At 29.5% G+C, this 20,573-nt stretch overlaps 2 protein-coding genes across 2 annotated transcripts; one reads left to right on the top strand and one right to left on the bottom strand.

Moving 5' to 3' along the window:
* Positions 1 to 1,280: 1,280 nt before the first annotated feature.
* On the top strand, positions 1,281 to 5,192 carry LOC111026706 (translation initiation factor eIF-2B subunit delta). Its single transcript, XM_022304836.1, has 8 exons — positions 1,281 to 1,484; positions 2,700 to 2,804; positions 2,874 to 3,010; positions 3,072 to 3,186; positions 3,241 to 3,420; positions 3,495 to 3,622; positions 3,779 to 4,137; positions 4,211 to 5,192. Exons 1-8 carry the CDS (start codon positions 1,281 to 1,283, stop codon positions 4,381 to 4,383), a joined length of 1,401 nt encoding a protein of 466 aa, XP_022160528.1. The 3' UTR covers positions 4,384 to 5,192.
* A 565-nt stretch (positions 5,193 to 5,757) lies between these two features.
* On the bottom strand, positions 5,758 to 10,735 carry LOC111026707 (zinc finger protein 300-like). Its single transcript, XM_022304837.1, has 6 exons — positions 10,148 to 10,735; positions 9,624 to 9,826; positions 9,237 to 9,521; positions 7,938 to 8,113; positions 7,583 to 7,855; positions 5,758 to 7,091 (listed from the first exon to the last, which is right to left on the bottom strand). Exons 2-6 carry the CDS (start codon positions 9,765 to 9,767, stop codon positions 6,944 to 6,946), a joined length of 1,026 nt encoding a protein of 341 aa, XP_022160529.1. The 5' UTR covers positions 9,768 to 9,826; positions 10,148 to 10,735; the 3' UTR covers positions 5,758 to 6,943.
* Between the last annotated feature and the right edge of the window lie 9,838 nt (positions 10,736 to 20,573).

The raw sequence follows: 20,573 nt of genomic DNA, 5'->3' as shown, positions 1-20,573 counted from the left end.
CAATACAATTTTGAATAGGATAATTTATTTATTGTCTAAAATCTAAATGATTAATCCATCTTTATATTGAGTCATCCACTTAATATAGGACACTCATTTTACCAAAAACTGTTTTAACATTTCAGGAGAATTAGAAAAATAATTTTCTTTCAAACTGATCCTTTGAACAACTTAAAATTATACAAAAGAAACATTTTCAAAAATGCCAGCGTTTTCTAAAATAATAGTGTGTCTTACACTTTCACCCTTACTTTAAAGGTTAAATTGATCATTCCATATTTGTATACAAATATTATATGGTAGGTTTTTTGACAAGGGACTCAATGACATGGTATACTCAACATCTAGGTAATGTACAGGCATCAGATACCTAGTTTTCCGCTTAATATAAACTAAATTCTTTTACAAAAATATTGACATTTGTCTGCGATTCATTCTGAGCAACAATAAATAAATTACAAAATAATATACTGTCTGTTGCATAGATTAATCCTATGCTCCTACAAAGTATTAATCCATGAATTAATAAAAAATCATTTAATGTCATTTAAGAAGTGACATGTCATAGAAAGATTTTTAGATTGGGGGGGGGGGGGCATTGTAAGCAGTCTTTGATGAACAAAAAATATGAAAAAAATTATTCAGAATTTGATTTGAATAAAAAAAAAGTATTTAAATACATAATTCATTCAAATACTTTTTAAAACTGATTGTAAGGTACTGCAGGGTACTGTAAAAATAAATATTCAAACATTGTTAACATTGCAATTTGCATTACCTATATTATTATGCAGGGGCTATGATTCGCATCTGATGGTTGAATTATAAAATGGGGGGGGGGGGCTTGATGTAGGATGTTATTGTAAAATATAATTATTTTAAACACTTCGCCACCACTAGTACTAATTAGTAGACTCTCGTTACCTATAATAAATTATTAATAGTATTACTATTTAGTATTTACTATTATGTTCATTTCATAGATCCATAGTTTATTGTTCTTCAATTTTTTTTGAATTATCTAGAAAAATCTACCAGAAGGCGAGAAAATTAATGCCGGATCTTTGAGAGGAGTTCTGGACCGAGGAAGTCTAAACATGAATCACTCCAAGGAGCTTAGAATATAAACACATCCTCTCTGAAACACGCCACGGACGTTATCATTTAAGATAATAATATCTATTGACTTTTTAATTTTTTTTAAACAGCTCGACTTTCGAGTCGAAAGTTTCGACTAACGTCCTGTTGTTCATGTACAAAAAATATTTAAATTTATTGTGATGGACAAACCGCCGACCGAAGAGAAGACTAGGGAAGAGGTGGAGGCCGAGCGAAAAGCCAAGCGAGCAGCGAAACAGGAACGGAAAAAAGCGGCTTTGGAAAAACAGAAACCAGAGGGACTAGAAATCCAAAAAAAGTCTAAAGATCCGTCCACAGAATCACCTAATGCAGTTGATCCCGCGAAAGTACCTAAGCCAAAAACAGTGAGTAAAAATCACCAAAAATATGTTTAGCTTACTTGATGACTAATGTCCTAAGTTGTTCTCAATGCAAACAATGAAAGGCTGTATTTCATTAGAAAATGATCTACTTACAGATTAGTATAGGAAGATTAATAATTATAAAATAAACAATGTGGGGCCGGGTGGAAGAAATGCAAAATTAAAATCCCTGTGGCCATGCAGTTCATATGGAAAAAATGTAGGTTATACATAATTAGTATTATTTAAGATATTGTTAAGAAAGCTCATAGCATTAAAACCTGAACATTTGTTTTAATTAAATAAATAATGAGTTCAAATCGTGGAAAGAATTATTTAACAAGTCTATAGTATATATTTATATTATTAATATTAATTAATATTTTTCTCCAAGTTTTAAAACTTACAGATTAAAATAAATGTGGAACAAACAGAATGTGATCTAAAGAGATTCATAATACATTAAACCAATAAAAAAAATTCAATATATATATACTTACCAACAATTATCTAACTTTTTTGTTCTACATTTTTACTTAAGGGGGCCCACTGATAGTTTTTCAAATATTCTGGAATTCTATAAAATTTAAAAATTGTATTTTATATTTTAGTTGCTAACTTAATTAATATTTCCATTTGTCTTTAGCCCAAGGGGGGGGGGTGTTGAAAAATATAAATTAATAAAAAGTTAGTACCGCACATTTTTATATTTATGCACACATTAATTTTGACAATTTACTAATGATTTATGTGCACTTGAAATTTCCAACAATAAGTTTCTTAATTAATTTTTTTATACAGAAATATTATATTATCTTGTTTTAAGATTTTTTAAATTTTATACTGAGATTTAATAAATGCATTAGGTACCTCCTAATACTTTACTTTTCAAAACAAATAACGATAAAATGTATTTGATTTTTAAATTTAAAAATTGGCTACATCATTATGTAGAATTGAAATAAATAAGAATTTTAACTTTTAAAAATTATGTATAATAATAATACTGTCATTATGGTATTTTTTTTTTAATCTATTTGATTAGGTTTTGCAAAATCATGAAATGCTATTCTTTAAAATGATTTTTCATCTCCTGTACCTTTTTTTTACAGTAATTGAAATTATTATGTTTTTGATATTATATAAAATTTATTGATATATTTGGTATTTCATATCAAACTCTGATATTCAAAATGTTCACGCCTGTATCTATTTCAGGATGTACCCAAGGCAGCACCCAAGAAACAAACAACTCAAAAAATTGATGCAACCAAAAAAGTGATTAAAAGTAACAAAAACAAAGAAAATATCATTGTTAAAAAGGTAAGTTAATAAATGTTGTGCCTGTGACCGATTTATAGTTAAAATAACTTTTGATTTATTATCCTTTAGGTAGAAGAAGTAAAACCTACAGCAAAAACAGTGAATTTAGTAAATTTAGTGAAGAAATCCGCAGGACCCGTTACACACAAAGTTAAACTATTCAATCATCTTTATAATGACTCTTTGGTGACAGAAAACAAATTAAAGTAAATCTAGATTGAACATTTATTTAATTTAACAGTTGGCCTAATTATTATATTTAACTAGAATAAATTCTGGTAAAGTTCATCCATCTTTTATAAAACTCGGAGTTCAAATGCAAACTTCTGTTGTAGCAGGATCGAATGCTAGATGTCTCGCCTTCTTATATGCACTCAAACAAGTATGTAAGATGTATAAAATTAGAATATTTTTCACTTCTAAAATTTTTTTGTAGACAATTTCAGATTTTGTAACTCCAGAACACAAACATTTTTCTCGTTCTTTTGAAGAACACCTTGGACCAGCTATTGATCACTTAATGGCATGTAGACCGTTTTCAGTATCCATGAATAACGCACACAAATCTATCATGTCTCATGTAAAGAGATTACCTCACAATATTTCTGATGGTCATGTGCGTCATCTAATTCTTTAACTACGGTAGTTTATTGCAACTATTAATCAATTTTATTCATTGTCTTTTGGCAGGCCAAAGAAGCATTAGAAACTGTTATAAATACATATATTTACGTCCAAATACATATGGCTGGTAAGGCAATTTGTATTGCGGCTCAAAATAAGATTGGAAAAGGAGATGTTATACTTACTTATGGATAGTAAGTACTTATATTTAAGTATACAATTACTAATACCTATATAATAACGTGGATCAAATTTAACTATTAAACTGTCAAGGCTACACGTGTAAAATATATTTGAAATTACTTGCTCCAAAAGTTCAATAAAAAGGAAATGATATCATTATTTTTTAGTTCTTCTTTAATTGAACGGATCCTAACGGACGCTCACTCTAATAACAAACAATTCAGTGTGATCGTGGTTGACTCTGCACCATGGTATGAAGGCCGTCAACTTCTCCATCGTCTTGTGCGTAACAACATCCAGTGCACTTATGTACTCCTCTCGGCGACCAGTTTTATCATGACTAGAGCAACTAAAGTGCTGCTAGGTGCACATGCATTGTTGGCCAACGGTTACGTTATGGGTCGAGCGGGCAGTTCTCAGATAGCTTTGGTAGCCAAACATTTCAATGTACCTGTATTGGTGTGTTGTGAAACATACAAATTTACAGAACGTGTGCAAACCGACTCAATAGTTTTCAACGAACTAGGTTTGTTCTTTAGACTATAATATTATATCAAACTCAATAATTGATTCTAACCATAGTAAAATTAATATTTTAGGTAATGAAAAAGACGTCATGCCCAAAGAACAATGGTTGAACAATCGTTATTTGACTCCGTTAGGTCTTAGGTACGATGTGACCACTTCTGATTTGATAACAGCTGTTGTGACAGAAATTGCTATATTACCATGTACCAGTGTTCCAGTCGTTTTGAGGGTGCGACCAAACTAATACAGGATGTGTAACAATTAACATATGCCTGATGTTCATCATGAACAGCAGCAAAAATAAATAAAAATGTATTTAATTTACAATTTTATATTGATTTTTAATAAGATAATATAATTTGTTTTCTGTTGTACAATGTTCCAAATGTAAACGTTTTTTTTTTTTTTTTGACATTAGGTGTCTGTCAAAAGTTTACTGCCGCTTGCCCATACACTATTTAATGTAAAATATGTAAAAAGCTAAATTATGTTGTTAATTAACAGTAAACAAACGTTGGGTAACAATGTTTGTGATGGAACAATCTAATAATAATAATTCAATGTATATGAGTCACATAATAGTATATAATAATTTAAAAAAAAAGGGTAATTTTTACAAAAGTAAGAAATATTAGATTCAATTCTTAAACTAAAAATATTGTATAATACAAGTTATTAAAACATAATTTAAATATTTGTTCATAATGTAGGCATATTTAATTTGTTGTCTTATTCACTACACGCAGACGCATTGGTAGCGGTATTTAAAAAAAAAAAAATTATAATCTTAACACGCCACCAAGGTGCCAGAAATATGCACTAGACTTATTTATATTTTTATTGATTTTAATACGTGTACACAGACTTTAAAAACACTCGACTTTGTTAAAAACTGATTTATACACACGGCCTTTGAAATCATAATCAACAAATCAACTCTGAGGAACTAAGATAACCCGGTACTATGTACTTTTTAAACCTTTCGTACGAAAAATATTTATTATACAGAACAAAATTCACATTCTTAATTACGATGTTAATGAAAAAAAAAAACCAGACAAACAGTACTAATTAAAAATTATGATATGAAAAACAACGAAAATATATTTATAATAATTTTAGGTTAAGTTTTTTTTTATAACTTTATACACATACACCAGACATGATTTATACAGTAGTTTAACATTAACTTAATGAAATAATATAAATACATTTCAACAGTTTCTGGTTAATAAATTACGTTGTCACCCTAAGATATCATACATCAAGATTAGAGAAAAAAAAACCTTATACGAATATATTATTTTAGAGTTAGTTAAATCTTTAACAACAACTTGCTGTAAATGTACAAATATCGGCAAATTCTTCTGAGCCCAATACTCTGGCTATTGATTCACAAACAATATAATAATTTATGAAAGAGTAAAACAACAGTTCTAGTCTGTAACTCTAGGTCTATATTATATATTAAATACTTATAATATATTAGTATAAATATAATGGTTTATACACTTATATAAAAAAAATCGCACACAAGCCTATGTCATTCATTTAGACAGTAAAATAATAGTAAATATTGCATAAAATGTACAAAGCCCTTTATATGAAACGGTTTTAACCGCTTTGTGCATGCTTAAACACACTCACATTTTTTTTTTTTTTTTTTAATAATAACTACACAATGTTTACATTATTATTATTATACACAATTCCTACATTCTTGACGTACAATTATTACCAATAACTTTATTTGAATGTTACTAAAATTTAAAAAATAATTATCTTTAAAAGTATTAATTTTATCAGGAACCTAGTAAATATTTATACTTAAAATAATAATATAAATTATTCTTTTTTTTTTAAGCTTTTTGTGTCCTCCCTTACTAATTATTACATGAAGTTACTAGGAAAATTTAACTTTCAATATATAAAAATATACCTAATCTGTGTTGAGTTTGTTCATAGTAAATAGTAATTATAGTTAATAATTATTGATCTAGGCATCTAATCCTGTGCGACATGAGTATACTTTCTCAGTAATATAAAAATATATTTAAAAAAGAAAACTTAGCTATAAATGATTACAATTAAGTATAAATTAGTTTGGTAGACAAACTTTAAAATGTTTTCTTATTATTATGTATAGTTATGGCATAATTTTGTACATAAAAAGCCTTTTAAGAGGCAACGGCAAGAACAGATAGGAATATAGTGTTTTTGTAATAAACTGACCCGGTATTATAGAGTTAAATGAAATTTCACCACTAAAAAAACAGGGATTACAGAAAAAATGAAATAATAATTAAATTTATACATAAATTGACAGTATTCATCTTTTTCATACATCAATGCCTACATTATTTTAAGACTAGGCACAAACATTTTATAAGAATGACATCATCATTTTGGGATCAGTGTTGTTTATATTGCATATAATATTACATTTTAAATTAAATACATTTATAGTTAATTTATTTGGAATCTTATATAAACTGAATAACTATAAGATATTTTAGCAAGTAAATATGCCATGTCTACATAATAATCGTCAAACCATAATAAAATATGCAAATGCTATACAACATAATATTACCTACAAATATTTTAATGATACAAAATTTAACTTAAAATTTCATTAAATAAATTTGTTGGACCAAATATCAAGAAATAATGATGTCACTAATATCTATCTATGTTTGATAAAGATGTTTTATAGTAAACCTAATTTATATAACTTAATGAAACAAGACTATTAACACTTTTTAACTCTTTAGAAGTACCTACTTATTAAACATAGAATAGGTTTAGGCTCGTGTGTTTTGTGGTGGACCCAACATCATGGGTGTTAGGTGGGTTAATGGTGGTGGACCATCGGCATTATGCGGTGGAGGCCCCAAGAAGCGAGGGCCGTTCTTGGTGGTTGGCAATATGCTGATTTCACGAGGATCAAATCTAAAAAATATTTTTAATTATTATACAATATTTATTAATGAACATAAGAATATAAGTTTATCTCCTAATTTTATTGAAACTATTCAATCAAAACTAAAACAGGTATATCCAATGTAAATTTAATTTTTTTGTAATATGAATTAACAGACATAAAACTTAGTTTTTATAACTGCACTTCAATGATAAAAAAAAAATTTAAGTTTTAACATAATATTCAAAAAAATGTGTTTATTTATAGACTTTACATTGACTTGGTCAAATTTTTAAATTTTATATTAAGTTATAACAAAAATATTTTAAGACTCAACAATTACATTACAGTACAATTTTATGAAGATTATTATATTATATTTAATTTATTATAATTTTAAAAAACTTTTACCAAATTTATTTCTTTATTTACGTAAACCTATAAAATGAATAAGTAGATTTTCTTATTTTATGTGATAATAACTTTTATAGTTATATAGTTATAAATCATAGACTTATACCTTATGCTAGAATAGTTGGTGTCTGATTGCATGTAGGAACTGTGTACTGGCTCGTGGTCAGTAGCTGCTGCTGCTGCAGCAACATTGAATCGGTGGACTTTATTGATGTGTCTGACTAAAAAGCATCCTTTCACAAAGGCTTTACCACAAAATTGACAACAATGTGCTGGTCCCAAGTCATGAGATCTAAGGTGCGTTACAAATTGGATCTTAGAGTTAAATGATAGCTGACATTGTTCACATACAAACGGTTTTTCTGTCATATGACTCCATCTAGTTAGATAGCATAAATATTAAACATTTTTTTATATTAAGAATAAACTAAGCAACTAAAATTAATAATAGATAATCATACTTGTGAGAAATGACATAGCTTTTAACTGCAAATGTTTTTTTGCAGATGTCACACGAATAAGGACGCTCGCCAGTGTGCACTCTTTTGTGAATGTTTAGGCTACTCTTTTGAGAAAACTTCTTTAGGCACAAATTACATTGATAAGGCCGCTCACCGGTATGAGTTCTCATGTGAACCTAAAAAAGAATAATAGTCAGTAATATAATTACATGGAGTTAAGATAAGAAAATACTTTCATACATTTATTATTAACAAACAAATCACAAAAAAAATCCTTAAATTATCATGGTAATATGCACTTAAAAACACTAACATTTTATTTTAGTATGCTCTAAAATTGTTCATCAAATATATTAGTGATACATGGATTTAATACATTTTAAGTAAAATTCTAAAATTACTTAACAATATAATTTTACGACACATTGGTAGGTAACATTAGTATAATAGCATTTAAGTTTGCGATCTTTGACAGTGCCGGAGCCATGCAATTCACTATTATTTTTTCTCTATATTACTGAAATTAAAAAGTTGCTGGTAAAATAAAATAGGTAAAAAGACCATCTTAACCAACCAACCACTTTCTAATCAAAATACCTAAATGGCTTAAAATATTATAATAGTTTAAACTTAAAACTTATACATTATACGCACCACATATTGCAACATCTCATATTTGTAATATCAAAATTGAATAATTAAATTAACTTTTTAAATTTTTACTGCTAGAAATTATTTTTATTTTAATACTTTTTAAAGATATTATTACAGCAGGACAATCCAAAAAAATTGTTTAAATATATTAACTAATTGAGGTTAAAACTTTAAAAGGTTAGTTCTATAAAGCAGTTGCATGGCCAGCTATCTTGAATAGATTTGAATGTTGAGCTGAGGCCATTAAGACAGAACAGAGGGTGAGTGTAGTAGATATGAGAATGTTTAGGTGGATGTGCAGAGTGACTAGCAATGATTGAATAAGAAATTAATTCATTAGGGATAGTGTAAAAATGGCAAAATTAAGACAAAATGGGGAATTAAGGTTCAGTATGTTATGAGAAGAGGTAACACGGAGATAGTTTGAGTAGCTATGAAAATTAATATAGAGGGAGAGAGAGGGAGAGGAAGTACAAGAAAGAATTGGATGAACAGAAGTGCAGAATGGCACTTTAGCTGGTATAAATAAAGAAGAGAATGGGAAAGTCTGACAGAGATGTAATACAAGGGTGGCCAACCCCATTAAGTTGGGAGAAAATGAAGAAGAAAATGAAGAGTTAAATTAACTGATTAAAATGCACTTACTTCTAAATACGGTTTACGGCAAAAACAGGCTTCACATTGTGTACAACGGTAAGGTTTGTTGTTCGAATGTGATTTTAGATGTACATAATATGATGAAGTTGATGCTAGAACACGTCCACATATGCGACAAGCTTGAGGTTTAGATCGAGACACCGATGTGGACGTTGGTACAGGAGTACTGGAACTGTGTTGCTCATCACCATTGACTACAATGGACAGGGGTGGACTGCCGCAACTGCTGTTTTGGTCGCTGATCACATTGTCAGCAACTAGGCAAGGCCTTATCTGAAATCAGGTAAAGAAGCACGACCGTTAAGACCGTTCCGTAACGACAGTCTACACGCGAGTATGTAGGTTCTACGATCGCTCTGCGGAACTTGCACCCACCTCGGAATCGACTTTGATGTTCTGCTTGTGCAGTCCGAGCTGTTGCATGTACTTGACAGCGGCATCGTGTTTACCCAGGTACTGTGGCTGCTGCTGCTGAAGTTCGTATTCGGTGGCCGAAAAGTGCTGTTGCGTTTGCTGCATAATATCGTGTGTGGTGTGCGCGTCGTCTGACTAGCTCATTGACATGGTTGATGAACGTCCTAAAATGGGGGCACAAAAAAAAACGAAAACCGATAATCGCACAAATCGTTTGTATATTGTAGGTCCTCAGGTATTTTTATTTTCAACAGTAATATTGTAATCATCAATGTTCATCGACATTATATAATTTAATAAAAGCGGACGCCAATGAGAATAGATCGAACTCACAACTCGGGATCTATGTAAAAACGCCGTATCAGCAATACGGTCGCGGCGTTCGAAAGTCGACGGCCGTCGATACACCGCCATCGACATCATCGACGACGACGGCGACGGCAACGACAAGCGATAAAAACAATACGAAAACGTGCGGCACTCACCTGCTATGGTTGTCGTATACTGTTTGTGTACATTAACGGCACAGAGTCGTTTCGGTGGAAGCCCGTTAGTTAGATTGTAGGAATTAATCGACGACGCGCATTCTCTAAACGATTGTTATTATTGTTTTAATAATATTAATGTTAAATAGTATTTAATTGTAATATCGTATATTATAGTATAATTATTTGTAACGACCAACAACAATAATAATAATAATAATAATAATAATAATAATAAGAGTAATAATAATAGTAATAGTAATAATAATAATAATAATAATATTAAATCAAAATAACACGCGTAACAGACTTAATCGCGGTCTGCCGTCATAAAAAAATATTTATACCGTGATATACACGCATATACATATCATACATATGTAATAATAATATAATATAATATGTATATATACGCACGCATATGTGTATATATATCGCACTCGGAACGTTAACGTGATACGGGGTGTACAGGTATAAACATTATCGTAATAATATATGTTATAAACGTGAATATATGTGTACGATGTGTACGGTGTGTACGTATAGGTAACTGAAGAAGAAAGGAATGCGGCGGCGGCGGCGGCGGCGGCGGCAGCGGTGGCGGTGCAGGCGGCGGTATGGTACCTATGTAGTTCCCGATGGTTTCCGAACGGGGAAAACGAGAAGGAAAAAAAAGTGTATAGTGTATAAATGTAGAAAGAGAAAGAGAGGAGAGAGAAAAAAAGAAGCCAATCGGCGGCGCTGCCGGAGGTGCGGGCCCGGGTCCTCGCCGATAGCGTCTCCAAACACAGTCCGTTGAATGGCGGGGCGGGGGGGGGACGCCGTTGTATTTACGAGACGTTTCACCGACGACCGACAGCCGCCGCCGCCGCCGCCGCCGCCGTCTTTCCGACGATGTTGAACTGGCGGCCGGCGGCGGCGGGCCGCAATAACAATAATATTATTTATAAATAATAATATTGTACAACAATAATATTTATAATAACGTCGTCGTCGTTATTCTCGCAATAAAACTATTGCAATAATAAACTATAAATAATCATAATAAATATTAAACATTTTAACGCGGTCGGCACCGGTCAATTATTGTCTTAATAATATATTTTTGTCGATCCGGGGGGCCGGTTCGTGTACTACCACGGAAATAATTCGGAAAATACGCGACTGTTTTCTATTGTCTACGTTTGTATCGTCAAATTGTACAAGAGACATGAAATATTTATGTACGATTTTCCCATAATTCAAACGCCATCATGGCCCCGGGACTAGACTGTCCGTGTCGCGATCATCAAAATGTTCACGACCAGACGACGTTGGTACCGAGTTTGGCGTCGTTTTGTAACAATTGTATTTTCACTACGTGTTACACTTATTTTTGTGTTCAAACAATACAAAAAAAATCATAGTGGAAATTAAAAACATTTGTGAGCTCGCACGGAGACGCTCAATGCCCGTTCCCGTTGTCAATCGCCATGGAAGAAACAATTACCATGGAACGAGTTTATTGTTTTTAAGGTTATGCCGACGATAATGGAGCGATATTTAAATTTTCCATTTGAAAACGAATTGTGTTACATCCGTCTACCCTCTTCTAAATTCATTTCCTAGATGGACAACGATTTGTTTTTAATATTATAAATTAACATACCACATACCCAACATTCTATCGGATCCGATAACACATGCACAGGTAAAATAGCACTCAATTGATACCAACGACGATCGATCAAGATTCTAAGAGGAAGTATTATTCAAGTTACAACTTACAAGTATGTACGTTCTGCGTACACTATCTAGATTGTTAAATTGTCATAAATGCGCTGTATAATATGCCTATATTATAAAGCTTTCAAATTTAACACAAAAGGTGCCTACTATACTATACTTAAAGTATAATAGTCTTTAGATCATTAATGGAGTATCAATATTATATGAAGGTGTGTTGTTGAGACGATTGCGTTTTTTGGAGGAAGTGTACCTATTTCGGCCACTCCCCGACTTTAAATACAAAAGTGTAAGAAAAATACCGCCTCTGTAAAAGGTTTTATAGGTTGCACTTAAGTCTATATTATACGCTATTGTTCAATGGTGGGTACCTATGCTATGATCTCAAATCCCGTGATTTTTACAGTGTAAAATATTTTGATTATTTGAGTTGTTTAGGCATAAGAAAATGTCGATTTTTATTAGTTTTTTGAAAAAAATTTTATGTTCTGTCAAAAAACATGAAAATTTAATACAAGGTTTCTCATAAGTTGTTAGTGGAAATTGAAAAAGCATTTAAATTAAATTTTTTATGAGTATATAAAGTTCAAATTTTGACAACATATATCTAATTGAAAATTTTGCAAATTATTTCGTATTGAAAAATCCATAAAATGTTAAATTTTTAAGCTAAAAATTTAAAATTTAAATCAGTTTCTCATAAATATTTCATATTGTAACCAAAAAATCTAAAAAATCTAATGCAAACAAAGTTTTTTCCAATAATCCAATGAATACTTTTTAAGTTAAAATTTGATCGAAATCAGATTTTCGAAGAATTAAATAATTGTATTTATTTATTGTAGTTTAAAATTATAACTCTCAAATCATGGACGAGTACTTAAGCTTGTAAAGTATATTATTATATTTTATGCTCACAATGACATATTCAAATGCAATTTTTTGGCAAAAATGAATACTTAATGTGCTGTAATACTTATTCCTAATAGTAAAATAAATTACATTTAATCATTATAACATCATAAAATATACTTAGTACCTAATATTATAGGTCTTTGCTCAGAATCGTTTTTTGCATACGTTGATTTTAAATTTAACACATCCGTTACAGCGTCCCTTTTAGACACCTTTTTGGGTTCACTTTTTTGTACCTATATAATATTAGACTTTTATTATTACGGGGGGGGGGATGGCATACCCCTTTTATCTTAAAAATAATGAAGATATATTTCCTCTTATGAAAATTCCTGTCTACTCCACTGTTTAAAATGTGTATATAAAATATAATGATAAATGGAAAAGTTTAAAATCCTCGACAAAATAATTAAATAACAAATCATTATTCTTCCTTTCAAATTTCAATTTACAATTTCGATAAAAAAAATTAAAGTTGAAATATTTTTTTTAGATTTCTTGGTTCTAGTATTAACTATTTCTGAGGAACTTAGTATTTAGTTTTCAAGACTTAAGTAGCTATTACCTATACAAATTTAACAATAATTAATACATTTGTTCAGCTATAAAATAATATGCAAATTTTCGTAATTTTGACTAATTTTTTCAAAATTTGAGCTTCAAAATGGTAATAATTAAAAATTGTGCTAATTTTTTTATTAATAAAATATATAAAAAAATTCCAAATATCGATAAATAACTTAAACATAGTCAAAATATTTTGAAAATGATACCATGTATACAGTGCGTCCCATAAGTTTGAGACAACCGTTTTAAAATTAATTCTAGTATCAAAATAATTATAAAATTGTGGGAAGTTATTACGATAACACTTATACTCGTCTGGGATCGCCTCTGTAAAAGAATCGCACGCGTTAGGCCAGTTTTGTTGAAAGATCGGTCTTATTTTTTCTTGCTGCACGATAACGCTCCAGCACATACCGCGGCGATTGTCACTCAATTTTTGCAAAAAAATGATTCCAGTACTCGACCACCCCCCGTATTCACCAGATTTGAGTCCTCCGGACTATTTCCTGTTCCCAAAGTTGAAGATGGAGCTCAAGGGGCACCATTTTGCCACCATTGAAACGATTCAAGAATCGGTGACCCAAAAGTTCAAGAACATTCCTAATGCTGACTTTTCATGGGCCATGGGAAAATTGGGCGATTGTGCAAGAAGGTGTATAGAATGTAATGGTGACTATTTTAAATAAAAAATTGCTTAAAACATTTTTTTCTATTTTTTTGTAACATCAGTAACCTTAGTCCCAAAACTTATGGGACGCACTATGTATGGAAAATTTCAATAAAAACATTAGGTGAGAAATTCAAGTATTTATTGTTACTATAGTTTTTGAAATACAACAAAATAAAAGTCTAAAAATAGACCCCCACTATTTTTAGTTTCAAAATTACTTAGAATTTTGATGTTGACTTCCAAAAGGTATTAACTAAATTTATTTTCCTAATAGAAGAGATATTGAAATTGAAAATCAAAGCATTTTTTTCTATTGTGAATCGTGTATAAATGTTTAACAATAACAATTTACTCTAGGATATTTACTCTGTGGAAATTAAAGATATTGATAGATATATTGTGGTTGACTAGATATACTAGAATAAATTAGCCACTTGTAGAGATGCTATAACAATAATTACAGGAGTCAAAAAATTATTAATAAATAATACATTTTTAAATATACCAAAAATAATTTATACAGATTTACCATTTTACTTTGGTACCTACTTATTAATTATTGTTACTACCATTGATTATAAATATTTTTAGGCGCCGCTGCCGTATTGAGAAAGCATTTCTCGCTCGGTTAAAAACTTCAAAAAATAAATGAATATAGGTTGGTCCACTGGCATTAGTAGATTTTTCAGCGGCATACTATTAGTAATTTTAAAGGTACATGGTTTTTATAATCAATGTTTTTAGTTCCGAATAGAGAACGGACTTTATTGTAATAAAAAATATCAAAATATGTAAATATCGAAAAAAAGTACTAGCATTGAAAATTACAAAAAAAAATATTTTATAAATAAAAGTAATACAAATGATGTAGTTTTATAAAATTATGAGTGTTATTTCGGAACATAGAGGTGAAAAACAACATAATGTTGAAGGTTTGCAAGTGAAAAATTACGATGGTTTGGTCGGAGAATACTCTTTATTGACTAAAAGATCATTCTTCGTCAACATATGTGATAGGGGCATAATTCATGTTTACCATATCAGAAGGGGTGAATTCAATGTCCAGAGTTCCTCGTTGATTTTTACTAATTAAAATATCTCTGATGATTTTAATTGTTTGAAATTCAGAATTTTTTCAATTATACTGGCAAATTTTTTTTTAACTATTTCTCCCATGAGCCCTTGAATTTATCTACAGATTTTTCTGCAAATACTTTCTACCAAACACATGTTTTTAGTTTCCAATTGTTTGATTGTCTGAATAAAAAAACAAAAATTTGTAGAATTGTATGTCAAGTTGTTACTTAAATTGATACTTTGCATCAGTGAATTTACTTTTTCAATGGCTGCTGGCTCATTCAGTATCAAAATTTGAAATAACATTTGTATTTTGTCAAAATGATCGCAATAGTATTGGACGACTTCAAGCCACGTACCCCATATTATTATAATAGGTTCAGGTGGTAAATTAAGGTCTGGATACATTTCTTTAAATTTTGAAACACGACTTGGCGCTTTTAAGAATATTTATTTAATGGTCGCTATTAATTTATCAACTTCGGAATAATTACATCTCATTGTTTTTGAAACACAATGAAACCCATGCACTAAACATGTCAAATGAACCATTTTGAAAAAAAATGCAGTCAAAATACTACTGATACAGATAGTGTTTAGTCGTCAAAAATCAATGAAAAAATCAAAAATTACTAAATTATGTACTTATTTACTAAATATGTTTCAATATGTATTTGTACCAAAATATGTAAAATAAATTTGGATTTATTTCAATTAGAATGATCTAAATCATACATATTTTGATCAGATTTAAAATATCTTATTCCGATAAAATTATGTATTTACAATAAAATCCGTTCCCAACTTATATATGAATCTCATTCGTGAATCCATTCTAATTAATCAGAGAATAATAGTTGATTCACTTTGATTGTATAATACAATTGCCTATATCATTGTCCGTACAGTGAATTATGTTAAGGATATTGTATACCTTGTGATATATTAGTGAAGAGTTTACAAGTGAATAGTGGCAATACTCGAAAATTTAAATATTAATTTATGGAATTCATGTTTTGATGTTCCATTATGAGGTTGGACGTTGGTCGATGATACTGATTTATTTGAATAAAAACAGTAAATATTCAATCCATTTATAAATATTCAAAATTATTTGATCATTCACATCATCAAGATCAAATTTAATTTATTTAACTGATATTGGTATCTATAGGCATGGTTTCAGATAATTTACAGTCTTCTTATATCATTAACGAATTCTTGGAAAACTCTAAATTTTTAACGACAGAATAAGTAGGCAAATAACTTCTGCTGTATTGTAGGTTTCGAGCAGGTCACTACTAAAATGGATTTGATATAACATAGTATAATTAAATAGTTAATCACTGTACACGGAAAAAAACGATTCTGAGCTAAGGAGATAACCATAAATGGTTCAGCGTCTATTGAGCTTCATATGATACATTTTTATTTATATTACTATTATAAGAATTTGCTTAAATCGGCAGTTTGACATCATTTTTGCCACATAACTGTATATGATAAGTATAGGGTAAGATGCTTATATAAGTTATAGGCTTATGACTTACATATTTTTCCTTTTAGCCATGCGCATTGCAGACCAAAATCATAAATCCGTTCGATATGATATAATATGTTTTAACCGGTTAAAAACTGATCACTGATATTTATAAACTCTGAGTACCAACTACCGTTATTTATGAACTATATGTCTATATAGAATACGTTTAATTTATTTTAGCTACATAAATAATGATAAGATCGTAGCTACGATATAGACCTAATAGTTTTAATAATTAATAACTTCTTAAAACTATTCTTAAATCATACTTGATAAGGGTTACACAATTTTTTAGAAATATTCAATTGATAACCGTAATTTTTTTTGAAGTGATTATCGCTTAATTTTTAACCTGTAATCTTGAATATAATACCGGTTATTGGTCACCGCTAACGACAGAACCGGTTTAAAAGTTTAAAACCGGTGACCAGTATTACAATTTTTTAACCGACAATTTCGATAACAGTTTCATTTCTTGTAACACCTTAATTTTCAATATTTTTGACGAAGAAATAAACATTGTGTTCCAAAAAAGTATGAACTTGATTTAATATACTACCAGAACTATAACTTCAATGTTCAATTATTTATTCCCAATTTCCAAAACGTGATGACTGATGACAGACAAGAAAAAAATATTTCAATAAAACATATTATTAATATCTACATCACAATACATTATTCATTGTATATTAGTATTACCAATATTGCAATACATCCTCTCTCCGTATGTTGCCTATTTATATAAATCCTATCCAATAAATAATAACTAGGTTGAATGAATAATTTCAGGAGTTCTCTACATTCCAACTGACCACGTTATCCTATATATTATAATATTAAATATGACATTTTGGCGTCAACTAGTAACTACGCAAGATAATATTATTATTATGTTGTGTTTTGTTCCGCTGAATTTGCACTAAACCTAATAATGTTGTCGCCTACAAGTCTACAATGTTATTTATTCTATATATAATAGGGAAAAGGTTCTGTAATACTGTTAGGTATTGCTAAATATGTATAAGTATACTTGTACAACGTATTTATATAAATAAATAGGTACATAAATAAGTATCATATGATATTCAGCTGATGATTATTTTACCGATGTTTTACACGGGTTTGTTAAACTAAACATATACATTATACATATAATACCTAATAAATTTATTATATAGGTTATAATATACGAGTTATGTGTGTCTTACCTTGGATTGGCACCATTGGACACCAGGAAGCGAAGAAGTTCACAAATAAACGTAAAATACTAAAATATATAAACTCAAAATATTGTTGCAACGCACAAAACTAAATAATTAAATCTACATATGCAATCTAGGAAGGTGCGAAAACGGTTTTATTGGGAATCATTAAACAGCGTATATAAAATGGCCACCTTCGATAAATATTTTCTTAATGACCAACGAAAATTAATGAGGTTACCATGTACAATAACATGAATGCGACGCCTGAGCTTACTTACTGTACAGGTCATCTTCGAAGAGCCTCGGATTTATAACTAAGCCGTGGCTGTGGTATAATGACTCTGTCAACGACAGTGCGATACGTATTATATTATTATGCTATGTATATAATTTATATTATGATCACGTCCAGAGGGTATTAACCACAATATTTTCCTATAAATAATCAGTCTCAGAAAAACAGTCACCGTTTGTGATAACAATAAAATACCTACTCACCTTTGTGGACAATTTTTGAGTTGATCACTATAGTTAACCATATAAGCTCATATTATAGCCTATAGATATCAAGCAGAGTACCTACAGGCTACATGGCACAGGCTCTTCTAAATTTAAAAAATAAATTAATAAAAACTATTAGTTTAATATCCTATTACTATCCCTATATTATTTTGTATATTATCAAGATTTTAAAAAGAAATTCTGTTTCAGACCATATGAAATTAAAAATATAGATTGAAATTAAAACGCAAGAGTTGTTAAATGGATAACAATGAAGGATGGCAAAAATAAAATGGCAATACATAGAAGTATAAGAATTGCAAGTACAAGTATGTAAATTTTTATACATTTTTCAAAAACAATATTTTGGAAAAATTTAATACTTTTGAAAATAGTTTTATTATTTGCATTTTGCAGTGTTAAAAGAGTTATCCTAAATGTTATAACTTAGAGATCCTGGGGTCTAGGGTTACTCCTGTATATAACTAGTTAATTAAACTAATTAGTGGCCTCACATCTCACCGATAGCAATATCTACAAAATAAGGCCTTCTTAAGCAGTATGTAGGTTGATCGTTATTGCCATTTGTTTATTGTATAGATATACCTCTGCACAATTGAAATCCTGTTTAAGAAACTAAATATTTATAAGCATTGGTTCATTTTACTTAAGTTTGAATTTTTACACGTCGTTAAAGTTTACACATAAATCAACAAGTGCATTCGTCATCGCTAAACCGTTTATTCTCATCTTCCGGCTCTCTGTTTTTTTGTAGATCTCGAATACGCCGTGACTAATAAAATACCTACAATATAATGTTACCTTTCACGTGATTTATACATACTGCACTAAAACTTGGCTAAATCTCTCGGCTTGCATATTATACTGCAGATATCATTTTGCCACAAAATTGTATGAAATACATATTTTAATCATCGCATATGTCAATATAATGATATGTTACATTGAAGAATCGATAAAGATAAAAAAAATCTTTTTTTCTTATGGCTATGAGATATCATTTCAATAGCTAGACATACCTACGTACGCACATTAACTATATTATTATAGTATAATATTACTATATAATATATATTTATTACTCACAGGTTTTAATTGAGCGATTGTCACTATCGGAATCAAATATAACTACCTTCACATGTAATGTAGTGGTTATAACATTCACTATGATAGTTATATATAAATATATACATACATTGAATATTGTGTATTCTCGTTATAGAAACAAAACAAAAGAAAATGTGTGCGCATTTTATACTTCGTGTGTACAAATAGAATAAGACACATGTTTGTATATATACTGCATGATTCACCAAGTATATGCTCACCCATATTTTTCTTCAAAAAATGCAGTTAGTCAAAATCTAATTTTTGAATTTTTTTGAATTTATAGGTTCTTATAATTATTATAATACCTTAATTTACACATTTTTGAGATTTGTTTGTACTACTTAAGAAATGTCCTGCGAAGATGCAAACTTATGTTTTTTTTTCAATTGGGAACCTTTTAAAGTTTTAAATTGTAAATTATTTAGAGAATAATTTTTCTGAAAACGTCAACTTTTAAAATCAAAATTGGAACAAGCGAGTTATTTTAATGAGTTAAATAAATTTTGTGCCATTGTGTACTTAGGATAGTAGGTGCATTATAATCATGGTTATAGATAATACAAGTTAGGAAGATACGCGGGCTTTGGTTTAGTTACTAATATTAATCTATCAACATATTTTATAAGTTATAAAAAATTAACCAAGTACTAAGTAGGTATAATAAATAGTAAATACTATATCCAATGTTATATCTATTTTATATTTTTATAAAATCATTTTTGAATACTTTTATAGTAAACACATCTTAGTAACTAAAAAATTACTCTATTAGATTTTGAATTAGGTATACCATTATAGGAACTAAATAATTTTGTGTGATAAAGCGGGGTTCTCATTTGAAAAACAGAAGCTTTTGTTATCACAAGATACTTTTTAAGTAGTACAAATAAATCTCAAGGATCTTAAAATAATATTATAGTATTTACGCACATTTAAAAATTCAAAAAATCAGAATTTGGATAATTTAATTATTAAAGGATGGAATGGGAGGAGGGTGAGCAAGTTTATTGCTCAGTGAATCACCCTGTATAATGATATAATAATTAATAATACACAATATAATAGACGAAAAATCGCTTTGTCCGAGCG

Source organism: Myzus persicae, unplaced genomic scaffold (genome assembly GCF_001856785.1).
Source record: "Myzus persicae strain clone G006 unplaced genomic scaffold, MPER_G0061.0, whole genome shotgun sequence".
NCBI classification, from domain to species: Eukaryota; Metazoa; Arthropoda; class Insecta; order Hemiptera; family Aphididae; genus Myzus; species Myzus persicae.
Note: the sequence above shows the minus strand (reverse complement) of the source record. Positions and strands in the feature narration are given on the sequence as shown.

Coding starts and splice junctions, on each gene's coding strand:
- LOC111026706 (XM_022304836.1), top strand. CDS start 1,281: ATGGACAAACCGCCGACCGAAGAGAAGACTAGGGAAGAGGTGGAGGCC. Junction 1,485..2,699: donor AAGTACCTAAGCCAAAAACA/GTGAGTAAAAAT, acceptor TATCTATTTCAG/GATGTACCCAAGGCAGCACC. Junction 3,623..3,778: donor GTTATACTTACTTATGGATA/GTAAGTACTTAT, acceptor ATTATTTTTTAG/TTCTTCTTTAATTGAACGGA.
- LOC111026707 (XM_022304837.1), bottom strand. CDS start 9,767: ATGCAGCAAACGCAACAGCACTTTTCGGCCACCGAATACGAACTTCAG. Junction 8,114..9,236: donor GCCGTAAACCGTATTTAGAA/GTAAGTGCATTT, acceptor ATTCTTTTTTAG/GTTCACATGAGAACTCATAC. Junction 7,856..7,937: donor AGCTATGTCATTTCTCACAA/GTATGATTATCT, acceptor CTATCTAACTAG/ATGGAGTCATATGACAGAAA.